General features: G+C 48.3%; 1 protein-coding gene and 1 pseudogene across 2 annotated transcripts; both read left to right on the top strand.

Moving 5' to 3' along the window:
• The window catches only part of LOC112124284, a 408,472-nt pseudogene that overhangs the window by 308,976 nt on the left and 84,197 nt on the right, over positions 1 to 15,299 (top strand).
• Positions 4,514 to 10,782, top strand: LOC112105238 (butyrophilin subfamily 1 member A1-like). 2 transcript variants are annotated; one of them, XM_024197945.1, is made up of 4 exons: positions 4,514 to 4,774; positions 6,531 to 6,597; positions 7,297 to 7,400; positions 9,506 to 10,782. In XM_024197945.1, the coding sequence occupies exons 3-4, from the start codon at positions 7,325 to 7,327 to the stop codon at positions 10,021 to 10,023; spliced, it is 594 nt and encodes a 197-aa protein (XP_024053713.1). In that variant the 5' UTR covers positions 4,514 to 4,774; positions 6,531 to 6,597; positions 7,297 to 7,324; the 3' UTR covers positions 10,024 to 10,782. The 2 variants fall into 2 exon arrangements, with proteins under 2 accessions (XP_024053713.1, XP_024053712.1); XM_024197944.1 differs by lacking the exon at positions 6,531 to 6,597.

Genomic DNA, 15,299 nt, shown 5'->3' with positions numbered 1-15,299 from the left:
AGATGAGGGAGAATATAAACTCTTTGGAGCAGGGATTGTCTCTCGCTGTGTATCTGTGTAGTGCCCGGCACAACGGGGCCCTGATCTCAGTTGGGGTTATCCTCAGGGGCGGCTCCAGGCACCAGCGCAGCAAGCACGTGCCTGGGGCAGCAAGCCGGGGGGGGGGGGAAGGCGGAGCGGCGTGCCGGTCGCCGTGAGGGCAGCAGTCAGGCAGCCTTCGGCGGCGTTTCTGCGGGAGGTCCTCCAGTCCCGCGGCTTCGGCGGCAGGTACGCCGGAGGCGTGGGACCGGCAGATCACCCGCAGAAATGTCGCTGAAGGCCACCTGACTGCCGTGCTTGGGGCGGCAAAAAACATAGAGCCGCCCCTGGTTATCCTAATATATGTAATAGGCAATGATAGCTACACAAGAGACATTGAGAATCATTCAGAGGATTCATAGACTTGGGGTAAAATTTTCAGAAGTGCCTAAATCCCATTTTCAAAGGAGATGAGTGACTCTTGAGAACCCACGACTCAATGAAAGTCGACGGGACTCTGGCTTCGAAGTCACTTCAGTGCTTTTGAAAATATGCCCCTCATTGAACATTAGGTGCCATTCTAAGCACCCATCCCTTTGCTACATCAGCAGCGATTTAAGTGGGGGGGGGGTCTATGCAGGTCAATGGCTCCTCCCACATAGATGGGGGAGTCACAGGATGAGACCCTTTCTTGGCTTTAGAAGGTGGAAATTGCCAAAGGATTGTCCCACGTTCCCTGGTTAAGTGAGATCAACCGGCGGCTTTCTCTGTTGTCCTTGCTGCTCATGCAAATGTTCAGCGTTCAAAGCCAACTTGTGTTTATTTTAGGATTCACATTTACCTAAGTAAGGATAAAATCCATATTTTTAAATACCCTTATTTTCTATTGTGCTTCCCTGCCCCCTATCTATATTATTAAGCATTTGTCGGGAGGGAACATAAATACGGTTCACCAGAGGGGACTGTGACTCGAACACCAATGGGGAACACGGCAAGGATTGGTGCTAGCAGGAATGGGGAGGATGGGATGATTAAGACTGGAATTTTCCAAGGCCTTTAAGGAGGCTAAGCCATGGGAGGCAGGCGCCCAACTCCCCTAAGACACTCTGACAATTCCAGTCTGACCAGAGCTGGGGAGAGGGGAAAGTCCCAGCGGGCTGAGGTGAGGGTGCGACGGAGTGGGAATTTAAATAATATTTCATTGAACAATGGCCCAATCTCCCTCTGGACTCCCCAGCCATTGCCAATTCCCCCCACCTTTCCTGGCAGAGGGGAAGATTTGGGCCACCTTCTGATCTCATTTACATTGACAAAACACTGGAGTAACTCCACTGGAATCAGGAGTCACTCTGGATTTACACAGGTGTAAACAAGAGCAGGATTTGACCCATTATTTTACAGCCCCCGGATAAGTGTATCTCTACAGCCCTTGGATGGTAACAGGGAGGGAAACACCGATTTGTTAAAAGCTCAGCCCGTTCCTAGGAACAGGAAAGTGAAAAAGACATTCCACTATAAGATCACATTCCCGCTACAGGTTGTGGAAAGACCCAGGTACATGAATCAACCGCAGGGCTAGAAATCCAAGCAGCACTTTAACCAATATAAAAATAATCAATAACAATACACATCTACCTTGATATAACGCTGTCCTCGGGAGCCAAAAAATCTTACCGCGTTATAGGTGAAACTGCGTTATATCGAACTTGCTTTGATCCATTGGAGTGCGCAGCCCCCCCCCCCCCCGGAGCACTGCTTTACTGCGTTATATCCGAATTCGTGTTATATTGGGTAGCGTTATATCGAGGTAGAGGTGTAATTTTGAAAAATATTCTTCTCCTCAAGGAAAAATCCCTTTAGCTAACAGCGCCCACACCACAGAGAACAGCAGTGAAGGGGAATTTTTAAAAGAACCTCTCTCTATTTTCCAGTGGAGGAAGAGGTTTTTTATTGGTCCCTGGGAGCAGAGGGTAGCAGGGAGTCATCTACAGGTTAGTCTACACCAGAGAAAGTTAGCATTCACATTATACCAGCACAACATATTCCCATACTGGAAGAGGAATAACCTATACGAAGGCTAGGTCTATACTACAGAACTATATCAGAATAACTACGTCAAACAGACTCCAAAGAGAGACTGCTGAACTCGAATTAATATGCAAATTAGACACAATTAGCTTAGGTCTAAACAGAGACTAGGAATGGTTGGGTCATTACACTAATTGAATTTTTTTCCCCCCATGTTAAGTTCTCCTCACACCTTCTATGGGTCATCTCGATTATCACTTCAAAGTTTTTTCTTCTGCTGCCACTGATAGCTCATCTCAATTGATTGGCCTCTTACAATTGGTATCCGTACTTCCATCTTTTCATGTTCTCTGTATGTATAAATATCTTCTGTCTGTGTGTTCCACTCTATGCATCTGAAGAAGTGGGCTGTAGCCCACGAAAGCTTATGCTGAAATAAATTTGTTAGTCTCTAAGGTGCCACAAGTGCTCCTGTTCTTTTTATGTCAATCAAGGGTGTGAAAAATCCACGCCCCTGAGCGACGTATTTATACCAACCCCCTCCCCCCCCATGTAGACAGCGCTATGTCGTTGGGAGGGCGTCTCTGGTCGACATACCTGCCGCCTCTCGCGGAGATGGATTAACTACGCCGACGGGAGCGTCGTCACTAAAGCGCTACAGCCGAGCAGCTGCATCGGTAGCGCTGTACAGGAAGACTAGCCCTCATATAAGGCACCTTTCTGCTGGTACAACAACATCCACGCTAGGGGTTGTCTTGCTGTAGCAAGCCCAGTAAAACAAATCGCACCCCTAAGCAACGTAGACAGGTCAGTACAAAACCCACACAGAGCAGGCCTTCATTTTCAATGGTCAAAAAAATAAAAACTTTGGGGGTTTTCAATTTTTAAACAACATCTCTCCCCCCTCAGGCCCCCCTTCCCACAAAAATCAATGGAATCAGAATTTTTCTATTTCATCAGAAATATATTTTGTTTTCTTTGGGAGGCGGGTGTGTGTATGTGTGTGTGGGGGAGGGAATCACTGACAAATGTCTGTGCCATTCTAGGATGTGTCTACACTGGAGTTGGAGGTGTAATTTCCAGCTCATACAGGCAGAGGCGATGCGTTGGGGGGCATGCAGGGTCAGGAGCCCGCCCCCGATTTGCTTGCCTTGTATTGAGCATGTTCACACAGACTGAGCCTACTCAGTAACACGGCTGAAGCCGGCTGCCCTCACTCTATCCCCTGGGGTTGTCTCTGCATAGAGGAGTACCCACGCTGGCGCTGACTGAGCTAGCGTACTAAAAACAGACGTGTGGGCAGCAGGATGGGCTCTCCGTCTCAAGTACAACCCCACCTGAAACCCTGGGTAAGTGCCGTGGCCGGCTCCCTATCCTGCCACCTGGGCTACCATTGCTATTTTTAGCCTGCGAGCTTGATCAGAGCTAGCAGGGGTATGTCTGCGCGAGCTGGAAATGAAACCTCCAGCTGCAGTATAGACATACCCTTGGATAAGATTAATAAATCAGAGACAACCCGTGCCTGCCAATAGTGGGGGGGGTGGGGGAGGGACAGAGTGAGGGCAGCTGGCTTCAGCGGTGTTACTGAGCATGCTCAGTACAAGCCAAGCAGCAAATCTGGAGGGGGGGCATGTGACCTCCCCATTTCCCCCTCCATGCATTGCCTCTGTCCCTAGTGGATCTTCATTAATTTCAGAGAAGTTACAGCAGCAGCTCTCAACCTTTCCAGATGACTGGCGTCTGATTTGTCTTGTGTACCCCAAGTTTCACCTCACTTAAAAACGACTTGCTTACAAAATCAGACATAAAAATACAAAAAATGTCACAGCCGCTAGTACCAAACAATTGCTGCCTTTCTCATTTTTACCATATAATTATAAAATAAAACAATTGGAATATAAATATTGTACTTCCATTTCCGTGTATAGTCTGTAGAACAGTATAAAGTCATTGTCTGTCTGAAATTTTAGTTTGTACTGACTTTGCTAGTGCTTTTTATGCAGCCTGTTGTAAAACTAGGCAAATATCTAGATGAGTTGATGTGCCCCCTTGAAGACCTCTGTGTCCCTCCAGAGATACGCGTACCCCTACTTGAGAACCACTGAGTTACAGAAAGGAAGATTTGGCTCTTCAGATCCACTTTTCATTCGTTTCTCTGCTGAGCCTCCCAGGCTCTGGCCCGCTGACAAAATTACACGTTGCAACCTAAAGAAAACCCAGAAGCAAACACCAAAACAACACGCACAAAACACTTCCAGGGAAAGAAACAGCCGGTTGCTGGGTAAGACTCAGGCCATGTCTGTGATGAGGAGATTGCAGCTGATCTTCTCTCTTTTACACAGTAGGAGCGGTGGCTTCTGAGAATCCAGCCCAAACTCCCCAATAGGAGGCCGCTTGCACTAGCCTTGTGACTTGCTTATAAGGTCCAGTGTTCACGGTTGGAGAGAGAACATTTGCTGCGCCTGCATTAGCCAGTGCTTGGAAGAATCACCTAGAAACATCTCTCCTCTGTGCAGAGAAACCCAGGGGAGTGTTGTAGAACTGAGCAGGCAGACCATTCATTCTGCAGTTGGCCAAAGATCCAGAAGCAGAGCGGGTGTGTGAGAAACACCAGGAGGAATTTGCTTTGTTGTCTGAAGAGGGGCCAAAAACTCACTTATGTGTTCTGCACGGCACACCAAGAAACCATGTTACAGCTTCCACTGAGACAGCCGCGGAGCAGTGCGAGGTAGGAAATGGCTAGTGCGTGAAACATATTATAATAAAAACCACCAGTAGCAAATCAAGTAACTAAATGGGGGATCTGCTGCAAGACATTTTAAAACACATCTCTGAATATCTGCTGCATTGTTTATCTTATCAGAGCTAGAATGATGGGATGGTAATTGTTAGGATCACTCTTTCACTGATAAAAAGAAAACCAGCTCCCGATATCTCCCTAGCAGTCCAGAATTTAGAAACACTCTGCATTATGCAGTAAGTTTGTTGTTCAATTCCCTTCAAACTGATCCTTCTCTCTTTTGCAGTCAATAGCCAGTCTCCTCTTGACTACAATAGAAACTATGCTTTTTGGACTCCTGCTATCTGCCTTGGTTGTTTTTTATATCCTCATATTTCCCATATAGCCTTTTGTCTGTTCTTTATCCAGAGGTATTTTTACTTCCGTGTTAACTGCTCCAACTTCTTCTGTTTCTTTGTTGGGGAAGGAACCCAACATCTCTGCTATTTTTGAGCCATCATTAATGTAGAACAGGTTGAATGATTCAACATCTAGAAATGTAACTCCTATTTTTACCCACGAAAGCTTATGCCCAAATAAATCTGTTAGTCTTTAAGGTGCTACTGGACTTCTTGTTGTTTTTGTGGATACAGACTAACACGGCTACCCCCTGATACTTGTGATCATCAAGTCTGACCTCTGGTATAGAGACCATAGAACTTCCCTGAAATAATTCCTGTTTGAGCTAGAGCATAGTTTTCAGAAAAAAAAAATCTGGTCTTGATTTTAAAATTGCCAGTGGCGGAGAATCCACCGCCCCCCTTTGTAAATTGTTCCAATGGCTAATTACCCTCATGTTTAAAAACTAACACCTTGTTTCCAATCTGAATTTGTCCAGCTTTAACTTCCAGTTATTGGATCTTGTTTTATCTTTGCCTGCTAGATTAGTTGTCTGCTAGGTCTTTGACGAAAGGTTTGTGTGAATTCATTTTAGCCTCTGGATCCAGAGGCATAGAGGGTGGGGGAATGTGGGGTCACATGCCCCATCCCAGATTTGCTGCTTGGATTGTACTGATCATGCTCACATGGACTGAGCATGCTCAGTAACACTGCTGAAGCCGGGTGCCCTCGCTGTGCCCTCCCCCGCCCCCCCCCCACACTATCAGCAGGCACTGGTGTCTCTGCCTGGATCCATGTATCACACCAGATCTCAGGGCAGTTCCAAGTGACCGGGGCCAGCTTCCTGGGGGAGGGCGTGGTCCCAGTGCATTTATCTCTGTGAAACACATTTTGACCAAGGTCTCAGCCCAGCTTGTCAATTCCTGCACCTCTAGTTGCAGGCACAAATTTGTAAGTGACTCCGAAACTCAGGTTTGAGCATGCACCTGGGCCTTTAGTTTGCAGGTGGGGTATGGATTGCTCATACGCAGGCTACTACTATGCATATACAATGTTCGTTATTTGCTGCTGGTGCCTTGTGATTGGATGCCAAAATCACATGGTTTCGTTTCTGTTCCCTGGGTAATTTGACTTCCTACGGTTCATAAATAGGGAGTTTCTATTTTAGCAGTGGAGAAAAGGTTCTCCAAGCCCCAAACCCTAATTGCTGGAGTTCAGAGAGTTAACGATTGGAACTGAGAGATTAAAGACATAGATCTGAATTGACCAGCTATTGGTAACTGTGATCAAAAAATGAGCTGCTTCTGGAGCAGGAGGAGTGTGGCATGTGGAGTTGAACTCCCTTTCCTCTCCCTCTGACTTATAGGATGCCAGAGACATATTGAACGGGTACGTGGCTCCTTCTCACTTCCCCCTCATACTTCACAATGCAGGTAAGGGGCTTGGGCATTGGCTGAAAGACACATCTCCAATGTTACACGTCTGGGTGGTGATTTTTTCTGTGTTTGTTTTCTTAAAGCCCCATTTCCTGGAGTCATGTGATTACACTAAAACCTCAGCGGCTTCTTTTTTTAAGGCAATTTAAGGCAACTCTCATGGTTGCAGAGAAAAGTTTTAAAATATTCACCCAAAGGGCTGAAAAGCTATAAGACAGGGAATAAGCAGCTGTCAGAAGGGACCAGGGATGGACATTTTGCCTAGTCCCTGTGTGGGAATGGTGGTGAAAAGACTCCCTAGTATTTATATTACCATGGTACGTATACCCCCAGCTGAGATCAGGACCCCACTACATACGCACAAAGAGACAGTCCCTGCCCTGGAGAATGTACAGTCTAGACAAGCCAGGCAGAAGGTGGGAGTGGAAGTCACTTGCCTTTAGTCACCCAGCATGTGTGTTGCAGAACACAGGGAGCTGAAGCCTGGTGTCCCGGTTCCCAGTCTGGTGCTCTTTCCAGTGCTCCACACTGCCCCCCATCGTGGGTCTTTCCCCATCACTCCCCCAACCTCCAGAGCACTTGCAGACCCCGTGCCAGATCCAGGCACAAATGGGCCCCTTGATGTTTTGCTGCCACTTGAACTGAGCAATCAGGTGACGATTAATGAATGTGTGGTTGGTGTTTTTCCTCCTCTAGCCGTGAGGAGGGGAAGGTGCGGGCTGCAATGGCTCTTTCTCCTGAACCGAGGCAGAGGACGCCGGAGTTCTCCCTCAACCCCCAAACTCTGAAGCAATTCAAAGGTAAGACACACAAACCACCGCTCCGAAATTTCGTCAGCGTGCGATGCACTTTCCCCAGCCACTGGAACTTCTGCTGAGCTTCCCAATGGGGTGTCGGGCCCATAGGCGCCAACTCCGTGGGGGCTCTGGGGCTGGAGCACCCAAGCCCCGTGGAAATAAAATAGTGGGTGGTCAGCACCCACCGGTGGGCCCCTGCCAATCAGCTCCCCCCCCCCAACAGACAAATCAGCACTTTGCAGGAACATTGGGATTTAAAAAAACAGCACTCATTAGAAACTAGGAAATTCAGGATGAAGGGTCCAAGAAACACAAAGATACAATATTGTTTAAATAAATACATTAAGGCAGAGACAAGGTGGGGGAGGTGATATCTTTTATTGGACCAACTTCTGTTGGTGGGAGATACACGCTTTTAAGCTTACACAGAGCTCTTCTTCAGGTAAAAGATATTCCCTCACCCACCTTGTCTCTCTAATATCCTGGGACTGACACTGCTACAACAACACTGCAGACATTCAGGCAGGACATTTTAAGAATTACATTGCAAAAATACCCAGCATGTGAAAGCAAGGAATTTCTCAGGTAAGGTCACTGATGACAACCTTAACTCTGCCCCCTTGTATGAAAGACTCTGCAATAACTTTATCCATCCACACTAGGAAATATTTGGGTGTCTTGTAAGTTTATGCTTCTTTCCAGAACTTTAGTTGGTTGACAATTATCCGTGATTTTGTTTTTTGCGGGATGGAGGGAAGGTGAGAAAATGTCTTTTCAACTAAATGGACATTTACACACACACACGCTTTCATTGGTTTTGTTTTATTTTATTATTGGAAAATCGAAGCCCAAAATGTTTTCAGTTTTTGGCAACTGTCAGTTTTATGTATAGATATAAACTCCCCGCCCTACAACAAAAACTTTACAGGGTAAAATTTTCATTTCCTGTCCAGCTCTACTCATCAGTTACCACAAAGAATTGCTTATAGACTCATAAAAATGTGGGGCTGGAAAGGACATTAAGAGGTCATCTAGTCCACCACCCGCCCTCGCTGAAGCAGGATTGAGAATAGTTAGACCATTCTTGACAGGCATTCTCTGACCTGTTCTTAAAAACCTCTAAGGATGGAGATGCTAAAATCTAAAATGGTTGGGTCACATTAATCCTTCTTCAGGACCATGTGGAGTGCACAGGAGACGAGCTGCTTTGTCCATTTCTGATCCGTCACAGTACATGAGCGTCAATTATCCCACCTTATTTACAAAGATCCTGTGCCCCAAGAGTTGCACAGGGGTCCTCGTGCATGGAGCTAGTGTGTCTATGTAAACTCACCTCCTACGTCTAGATCACACGTGTACAAAACTGGTGGGTGCAGTGAGGCAGCATATTTATTGTGTGTGTTGCCATTCAGAATTGTGTATGCATGAAAGGAGCTTTTAAAATGATGGTTTATTGTTCCCATTTTCTTAACTCCACTCTCAGTGCAGTGTTCAGTTCTACCCTGTCTATGGCTATAGGCTAAGAATTTGTATCCTTGATTCTAAAAGGACACATTTTACAGAACTAGGAAGGATGGAAGCATAGGTGCTGGAACTAGGGGTGCTGTCTTGAAGTGATTTCCGTCATATCCAGGGTTTACTGTTTGGTTCAATGGCTCTCAGCACCCCCACTGTACAAATTGTTCCAGCTTCCCTGGATAGAAGAAGGGAAAGATGGAAGAGTGGGTACCTAGAGGGGCAGAGTGAAGGTTATTTGAATGACCATCACTTATAATGTCCTATCTTTTCAATGTTTCTTGCTTTTAAAACACAAACATAAAATGTCCTTGTACCTTGCTCGTATCCTCACCTCCGAATGTCCTAGTTTTTTTCACACTGGTCGTTGATAGCTCCAGCATCCCTGGTAGGCCTTTAACAACCAAGGGTTTGGTGTGGACTTTCAGACTTACCTTTCACCTACAAAAAGAAGTCGTTGTGGGGGACATTGTGGGCATCCAGTTGTAGATGATTATTTTGTACTAATATCTAACCTCTTGAATATTCTGTCCAACCTTCCCCCAAGTGCTGAGTTCAGCCTCTAATGCTAAGATTCTCTCTCTGTCATGCAGTGAACGTGACTTTGGATCCAGACACGGCAGGTCCTGAACTCATCCTCTCTGAGGACCTGAAAGGTGCCAGATGGGGAAAACCAAGTCAGAAGATGCCTGACCGTCCGGAGAGATTTGACACTGATCCCTGTGTGTTGGGCTATGAGGGATTCACCTCGGGGAGACACTACTGGGAGGTGGAGGTGGATGGGATGTTCTGGACTGTGGGTGTGGCCAGAGAGTCTGTGAGGAGGAAGGGACATATTGTCTTTCGACCCAACACGGGAGTCTTGGGTTTGCAGAAATATGATCACCTCTGCGTGGCGCTCACCAGCCCTTCCAACACCTATGTGCCCCTCAAAAATAACAACAATGAGATCGGCGTCTATCTGGACTATGAACTGGGGCGAGTGTCATTTTATGACCTCAGCAACGAGGAGCTGCTCTTTGCTTTCCCGCCGGTCTCTTTCAATGGGGAGAGAGTTTTCCCTTACTTTTGTGTATTTTTGTCCCACATAAAACTGTCCCCCAGAGGGTGATGCATGGCTGTGATCCCAAGAAACTGGATTCTCTGGCCTGTGGTGTCATAGTCTCTATGATCCTAGAGGTTCTTGCTGAACCTCTTCTAGCTTCCATTGCCCTACACTCTATGACCCTGGAGGATTACAATGTTCTTGCTGAACTTCTTCTAGCTTCCATTTCATTAGGCTCTATGAGCCTGGAGGATTACAGTGTTCTTGCTAAGCCACTTCTAGCTTCCATTTCCCTAAGCTCTATGAGCCTGGAAGACAACGTCTTTCCTGGAGAGCTGCTCTGAGCTACCTTATTAGTCTCCATGCCTCAGGAGGACTCCCATGTTTCCTCACAGAAAATCCTAGGCTCTCAATCCTGGTCTCTACGGCTCCACAAGGAGTACAATGTTGTTGCAAAGTCCCGTTTAGCTTGCTATTTTCTAGTCTCTATGCTCCTGTCAGAGTCCCATGTTCCTTCAGACCCCCTGCTAGCTCTCTGTCTGCAAACTGGACCATCCTGAAGTACAGAATGTGACACTTTTTAATGGCAGAAATTAAGGAAAGAAAATCCTGAGTGGGTGTCTCGATTCAGCCTGTATTACCGTTGTGACAGATATTGCAAACACACACAGCCTCTTTGGGAGCGATTGTTTCCACCTGATAAATGTGATCTGTGAGCTTGAGCCAGAGCTTGAAAGTATGAAAACTTCAGAGACTACTGTATTCAGATGGGCCGGACAACATGGGCCCATCGTATATTGACAGACCTATGTATCAATATGTGTATTACAGGTAATTGTATGTTCCCGGCTCACTGGGTGGATTTTCTGGGGAATCTGGGAAGATCAATGCAAAGTCCTATGGTTGGTTACACAGATTCCCAGCCTTTAAGGATTTGCCCCCTGGGGCAGGGGCACCGGCTGATTTTACCTGCTTCAGGAGCTTGGGGACAAATTTGGGGGTCTAAAGGGTGAGTTTAAACAGACTCTCTCATTTTGAGCCAACAAACTGACATTAATCAATAGGTCAAACCCTGTGAAGGAGTGGAAGGACTAGAACCTGCCAGGGTCTCCATAGGACTGATGGGGGACCTCTGGGAAGCAGAAGTCTGCCTTTCCACTTGTTATTGTTTTATTGATCTTTTTTCTCGGTAAGGCTTTTGTCCTTAAATAAACGCTCTGTGCAAACTGCCTAATCACTGGGTGCCCTGCTGTTAGCCCCTGGCAGAGAGAGCGCAAAACTGTGGTGCTGAGATAGGTCAGATGCCTATCTTTTCTCTGCCGTGCAATGGTGCGATATAAAGGGAAAGCACACACGAAACGTTGGCGAGATGCTAAAGATCTGCCCTTCTGTCCTCTATTTATTCAAGTAGAACAATGAGCCAATAACAGCAGTAAAAGCAACATGAAATAAATATGAAGCGAGTGACTGGGAAATCCCATTGAGACACACAGAATAAACTATTCCCAGCATCCATCACATCACAAGCTTTTCCAGGTGGGGAATTGGTTGTTTGGGATTTGTTTTTTTTAAAATACTTATTACGTTTCTTTGTGTAATTTACTTTTCCCTGTTGCTCAGTATCTGGTAGGAAGATCCCTGATTTTGCAATAAATATTTGTTCCTATTTTTCACGTTATTCTATCAGAATCCTTTCCCAGCACCACCCCTGTGATGTACCACATCTACAGTAACTCCTCACTTAACGTAGTCCCGGTTAATGTTTCGTTGTTATGTTGCTGATCAATTAGAGAACATGCTCATTTAAAGTTGCGCAATGCTCCCTTATAACATTGTTTGGCAGCCACCTGCTTTGTCCACTGCTTGCAGGAAGAGCAGCCCATTGGAGCTAGTGGTGGGGGCTTGGAACCAGGGTGGGCCGACAGCCCCCCCCCCCCATCATCTCCCCTATGTTCCCTGTGCGGCAGCCGCCCAGCAGGCTATCAATTGCCGGCAGTTCAGCTGTCCCTCCCCCCACTGCCATGTGCTGCTCCTGCCCTCTGCCTTGGAGCTGCTCCCGGGAGCCTCCTGCTTGCTGTGCAGGGGATGGAGGGAAGAGAGGGGCTAATGTCAGGGTGTCCCTCTGCTCCTGCCCCCCACTCACCCCATCTCTATAGAGCGGGGGGGACACTACAGGGCTCAGGGGGGAGGGAGCTTGCTGGCAGCAGCTGCTGTCTTAACTTGCTGATCTACTTAAAAGGGCAATGTACTTAGAGTGCGGTCAGCGTACTTAAAGGGGCAATGCACGGGTCTCTCTGACACACACAGTGTGTGTCTCTGTCTCTCTCTGCCATGCTGTCTCCCCTCCCTCCATTCGTGCTGCCTTGTAGAGTGTGAGGCTACATTAGCAACAATGTGTTAACGCTTGAGGGCTCAGCCGAGTGCTAGTTCATCATTTAGCAGTAAGGCATTCCCTGGGAAATACCCCAACCTCTGACTCCACCACCTCAACCAAGCTTCACAATCATCACTGCTGTGTACAGTATTAAATTGTTTATTTAAAACTTATACTGTGTATATGTGTGTGTATATATATAAAATATAGCCTTTTGTCTGGCAAAAAACATTTCCCTGGACCCTAACCCCGCCCCCCTTACATGAATTCTTATGGGGAAATTGGATTCGCTTAACATCGTTTCGCTTAAAGTAGCATTTTTCAGGAACATAACTACAACGTTAAGTGAGGAGTTACTGTATTTTTCAATGTGGGATCATCACCGAAAATGTAATGACCATAGATAACATGCTGGTGCAAATATAAAGATCGGTGTCTCCCTGAGAAGAACATTTGCAGATCCATGTAATAAAGTGCAAACCATGGCCCTAAAACTAGGAGACTTAATCATGGGGAATACTAGCCATTCCCAGTAGCCCACCGTGTTAAACTAACAGGTCAGTTGTGAATCAGTCCTGATTTTCTATCCAGGTTTTTACATAATTATCTGCTCAATAGTTTGGAACAATCATTTTCATACTCTGGGCAGGGGCGGCGAGTTACATGGGCCTGTGGTGCCCGGTCTCCAGCAATATTCAGGGCCTGGGGGCCCGGCTCCACCAATGTTTGGGGCCGGGTCTCTCCCCTGAGCCTGCCTGCTGCCCTCATGCGCCTCCTCCCAGTGTCCCCTGGCTCCCACTTGCTGCCCCCGTGCACCTCCCCCGGGCCCTGGAGCCTGTAGCTCTACACTGATTCTGCTCTGCCAGCTCCTGGCATCAACTGCTGCCGCAGGAGCCTAGTGCCTCCCCATCCACGAGCGGCAGGGCAGGCTGCCCTGCCCCTGCCCTTCCGCCTCGGACCCTTCCCTTTTCCGGCGGGACCCTTCACCAGCACAGGGGGCCCCCCCGCCCACAGTCACCACTCCTGCCCCGCACTGGGCAAGGGGCAGCCCCATCCTTCACCCCCAGTGAGGCTACAGTGAGGGGCAGCAGCAGGGGAGGAGGCACATGTGATGTCAGCACCCCCCGGCACCCACCACAGGGGAGGTGAGGGGGCTTCCTGGACCTGAGAGGGGCCCTAGGAGCACGTGCAGTGACAGTGGTGGGGGTGAGTGTGCTGCAGGGGGGAGAGAGGGGCCCCTCCCCCAGAGCTCACTGCTGTCAGTGGGTAGAGGGCTGGGGGAGTCCTTGTCTGGCCCCTGCCCCAGGGCAGCCTGTGTGCACCCCAAACTCATCCCCCCCCCTCCCCCCCCCCCCAGCCCCCCCCCCCAGCCCTCACTCATCCCCAAAACTCCCTCCCAGAGCCTGCACTCCTCACCCGCTCCTGCATCCCCACCCCCTGCCCCAGCCCAGCCCAGAGCCTGCACCCTGCACCGAAACTCCATCCCAAAGCCTGCACCCCAGACCTCCTTCCCCACCCAAACTCCCTCCCAGAGCCCAACCTCTCACCCCTTCTGCACCCAAACTCCCTCCCAGAGCCTGCATCCCTCCTGCACCCTAATCCCCAGCCCCAGCCCAGAGCCTGCACCCCAGACCTCCTCCCCCCACCCAAACTCCCTCCCAGAGCTTTAGGCAGGTGGGGGGTGGAGTTTGCGGGGGGCGGGTTCTGGGCACCACCAAAATTTCTACAAACCTGCCACCCCTGACTCGGGGTTGTTTGTGTTAACTTGTTGCAGTTCATTTCTTCTGTTGTTAACACAATAACCAGCCTCTGGGCTTGTCTACATGTAAATGCTACAGAGGAGCAGCTGTAGCACTGCAGGTGCCCTGCTGTAGCACTTTGGTATAGACACTACCTACGCTGATGCGAGAATCCCGCCCATCAGAGTAGTTAATCCACCTCCACCAGACCGGGTAGCAGGGATGTGCACAGGAATAAAAATGTGGCTGCTTTAAGAGGGGCACTTTCTGTGCCCACCACAGCTGAAGGAACTGGATCCCGCCCCGTGGACCCCGGGCAGGAGGAGCTGTCATCTCCCGCCCGGGCCCCAGAGGAGTTCTGTGCCCCCACTGGGGAGGGGACGAAGAGGCGGATGCAAGCGGTGAGTAGCCAGCAGGCAGGCGGTGGGGGTCTCGGTGGAGCATGGGTGGGGCTTTGGAGGGAGAAGGCCAAGTGGGGGCTGGGCCCCAGTCCAGGCACACCCAGCCTCCCCAAAAGATGTCACGTGCCACGCATGACCTTAACTCCCTGTTAACAAAGTTTCGGGTTTTTTTCTGCTAGTCAATTTTCTAAATCCACAAGGCAAGAAGAGTCTCTTCAAAATCATCACTGGATTCAGATCTCCTGAATGCTTGAGTCTGCTGGTACGGGCACTTCCAGCTCCGCAGCAGGACTGTGGTTGTTTCTTTAAGAAAAGACTCTAACTTCTCCCACATGACTGGGGTTTTGAAATGATTGCATCTCTCTAGATCCAGTACTGCATTACTTTCACTTTCCAGCTTGGCAGATGCCGCAAGAGGGAAGGCACAGTTATCAGTCTGGAACGCAAACATGGTTCTTTTAAAAAGTGCACAGAACGCGATGAGAAAACTCTTCTATAGCCAGAGGTAGCTGGCTACAACTCTTTATAAAACTCTTTTATAGCCAGAGTTAGCTAGCTATAACTCTTTATAAAACTCTTTTATAGCCAGAGGTAGCTGTTCAACTTGATATTTACTGAAAGAGTCACTTACAAGCTAGCACAACAGGAATGAGAGCTGGTCGCGCCCTGAAGACTGTGAAACTTCTTGGAAGGATGAATCAAGTAGGTTAACAACTTCAAAATGACTCTTTATAACAGTGGTTTTCTCTGGTTCGTGGATCCCTGGCCGTCTGCAGACTATATCTAAGGGGTTCACAAAAGATTGTCGTTACCATAGAACAGTGGTTT

This window comes from Terrapene carolina, unplaced genomic scaffold (assembly GCF_002925995.2).
Source record: "Terrapene carolina triunguis isolate 2854851 unplaced genomic scaffold, T_m_triunguis-2.0 Scaffold990, whole genome shotgun sequence".
NCBI classification, from domain to species: Eukaryota; Metazoa; Chordata; order Testudines; family Emydidae; genus Terrapene; species Terrapene triunguis.
This window is presented reverse-complemented; position numbering and strand designations above follow the sequence as displayed.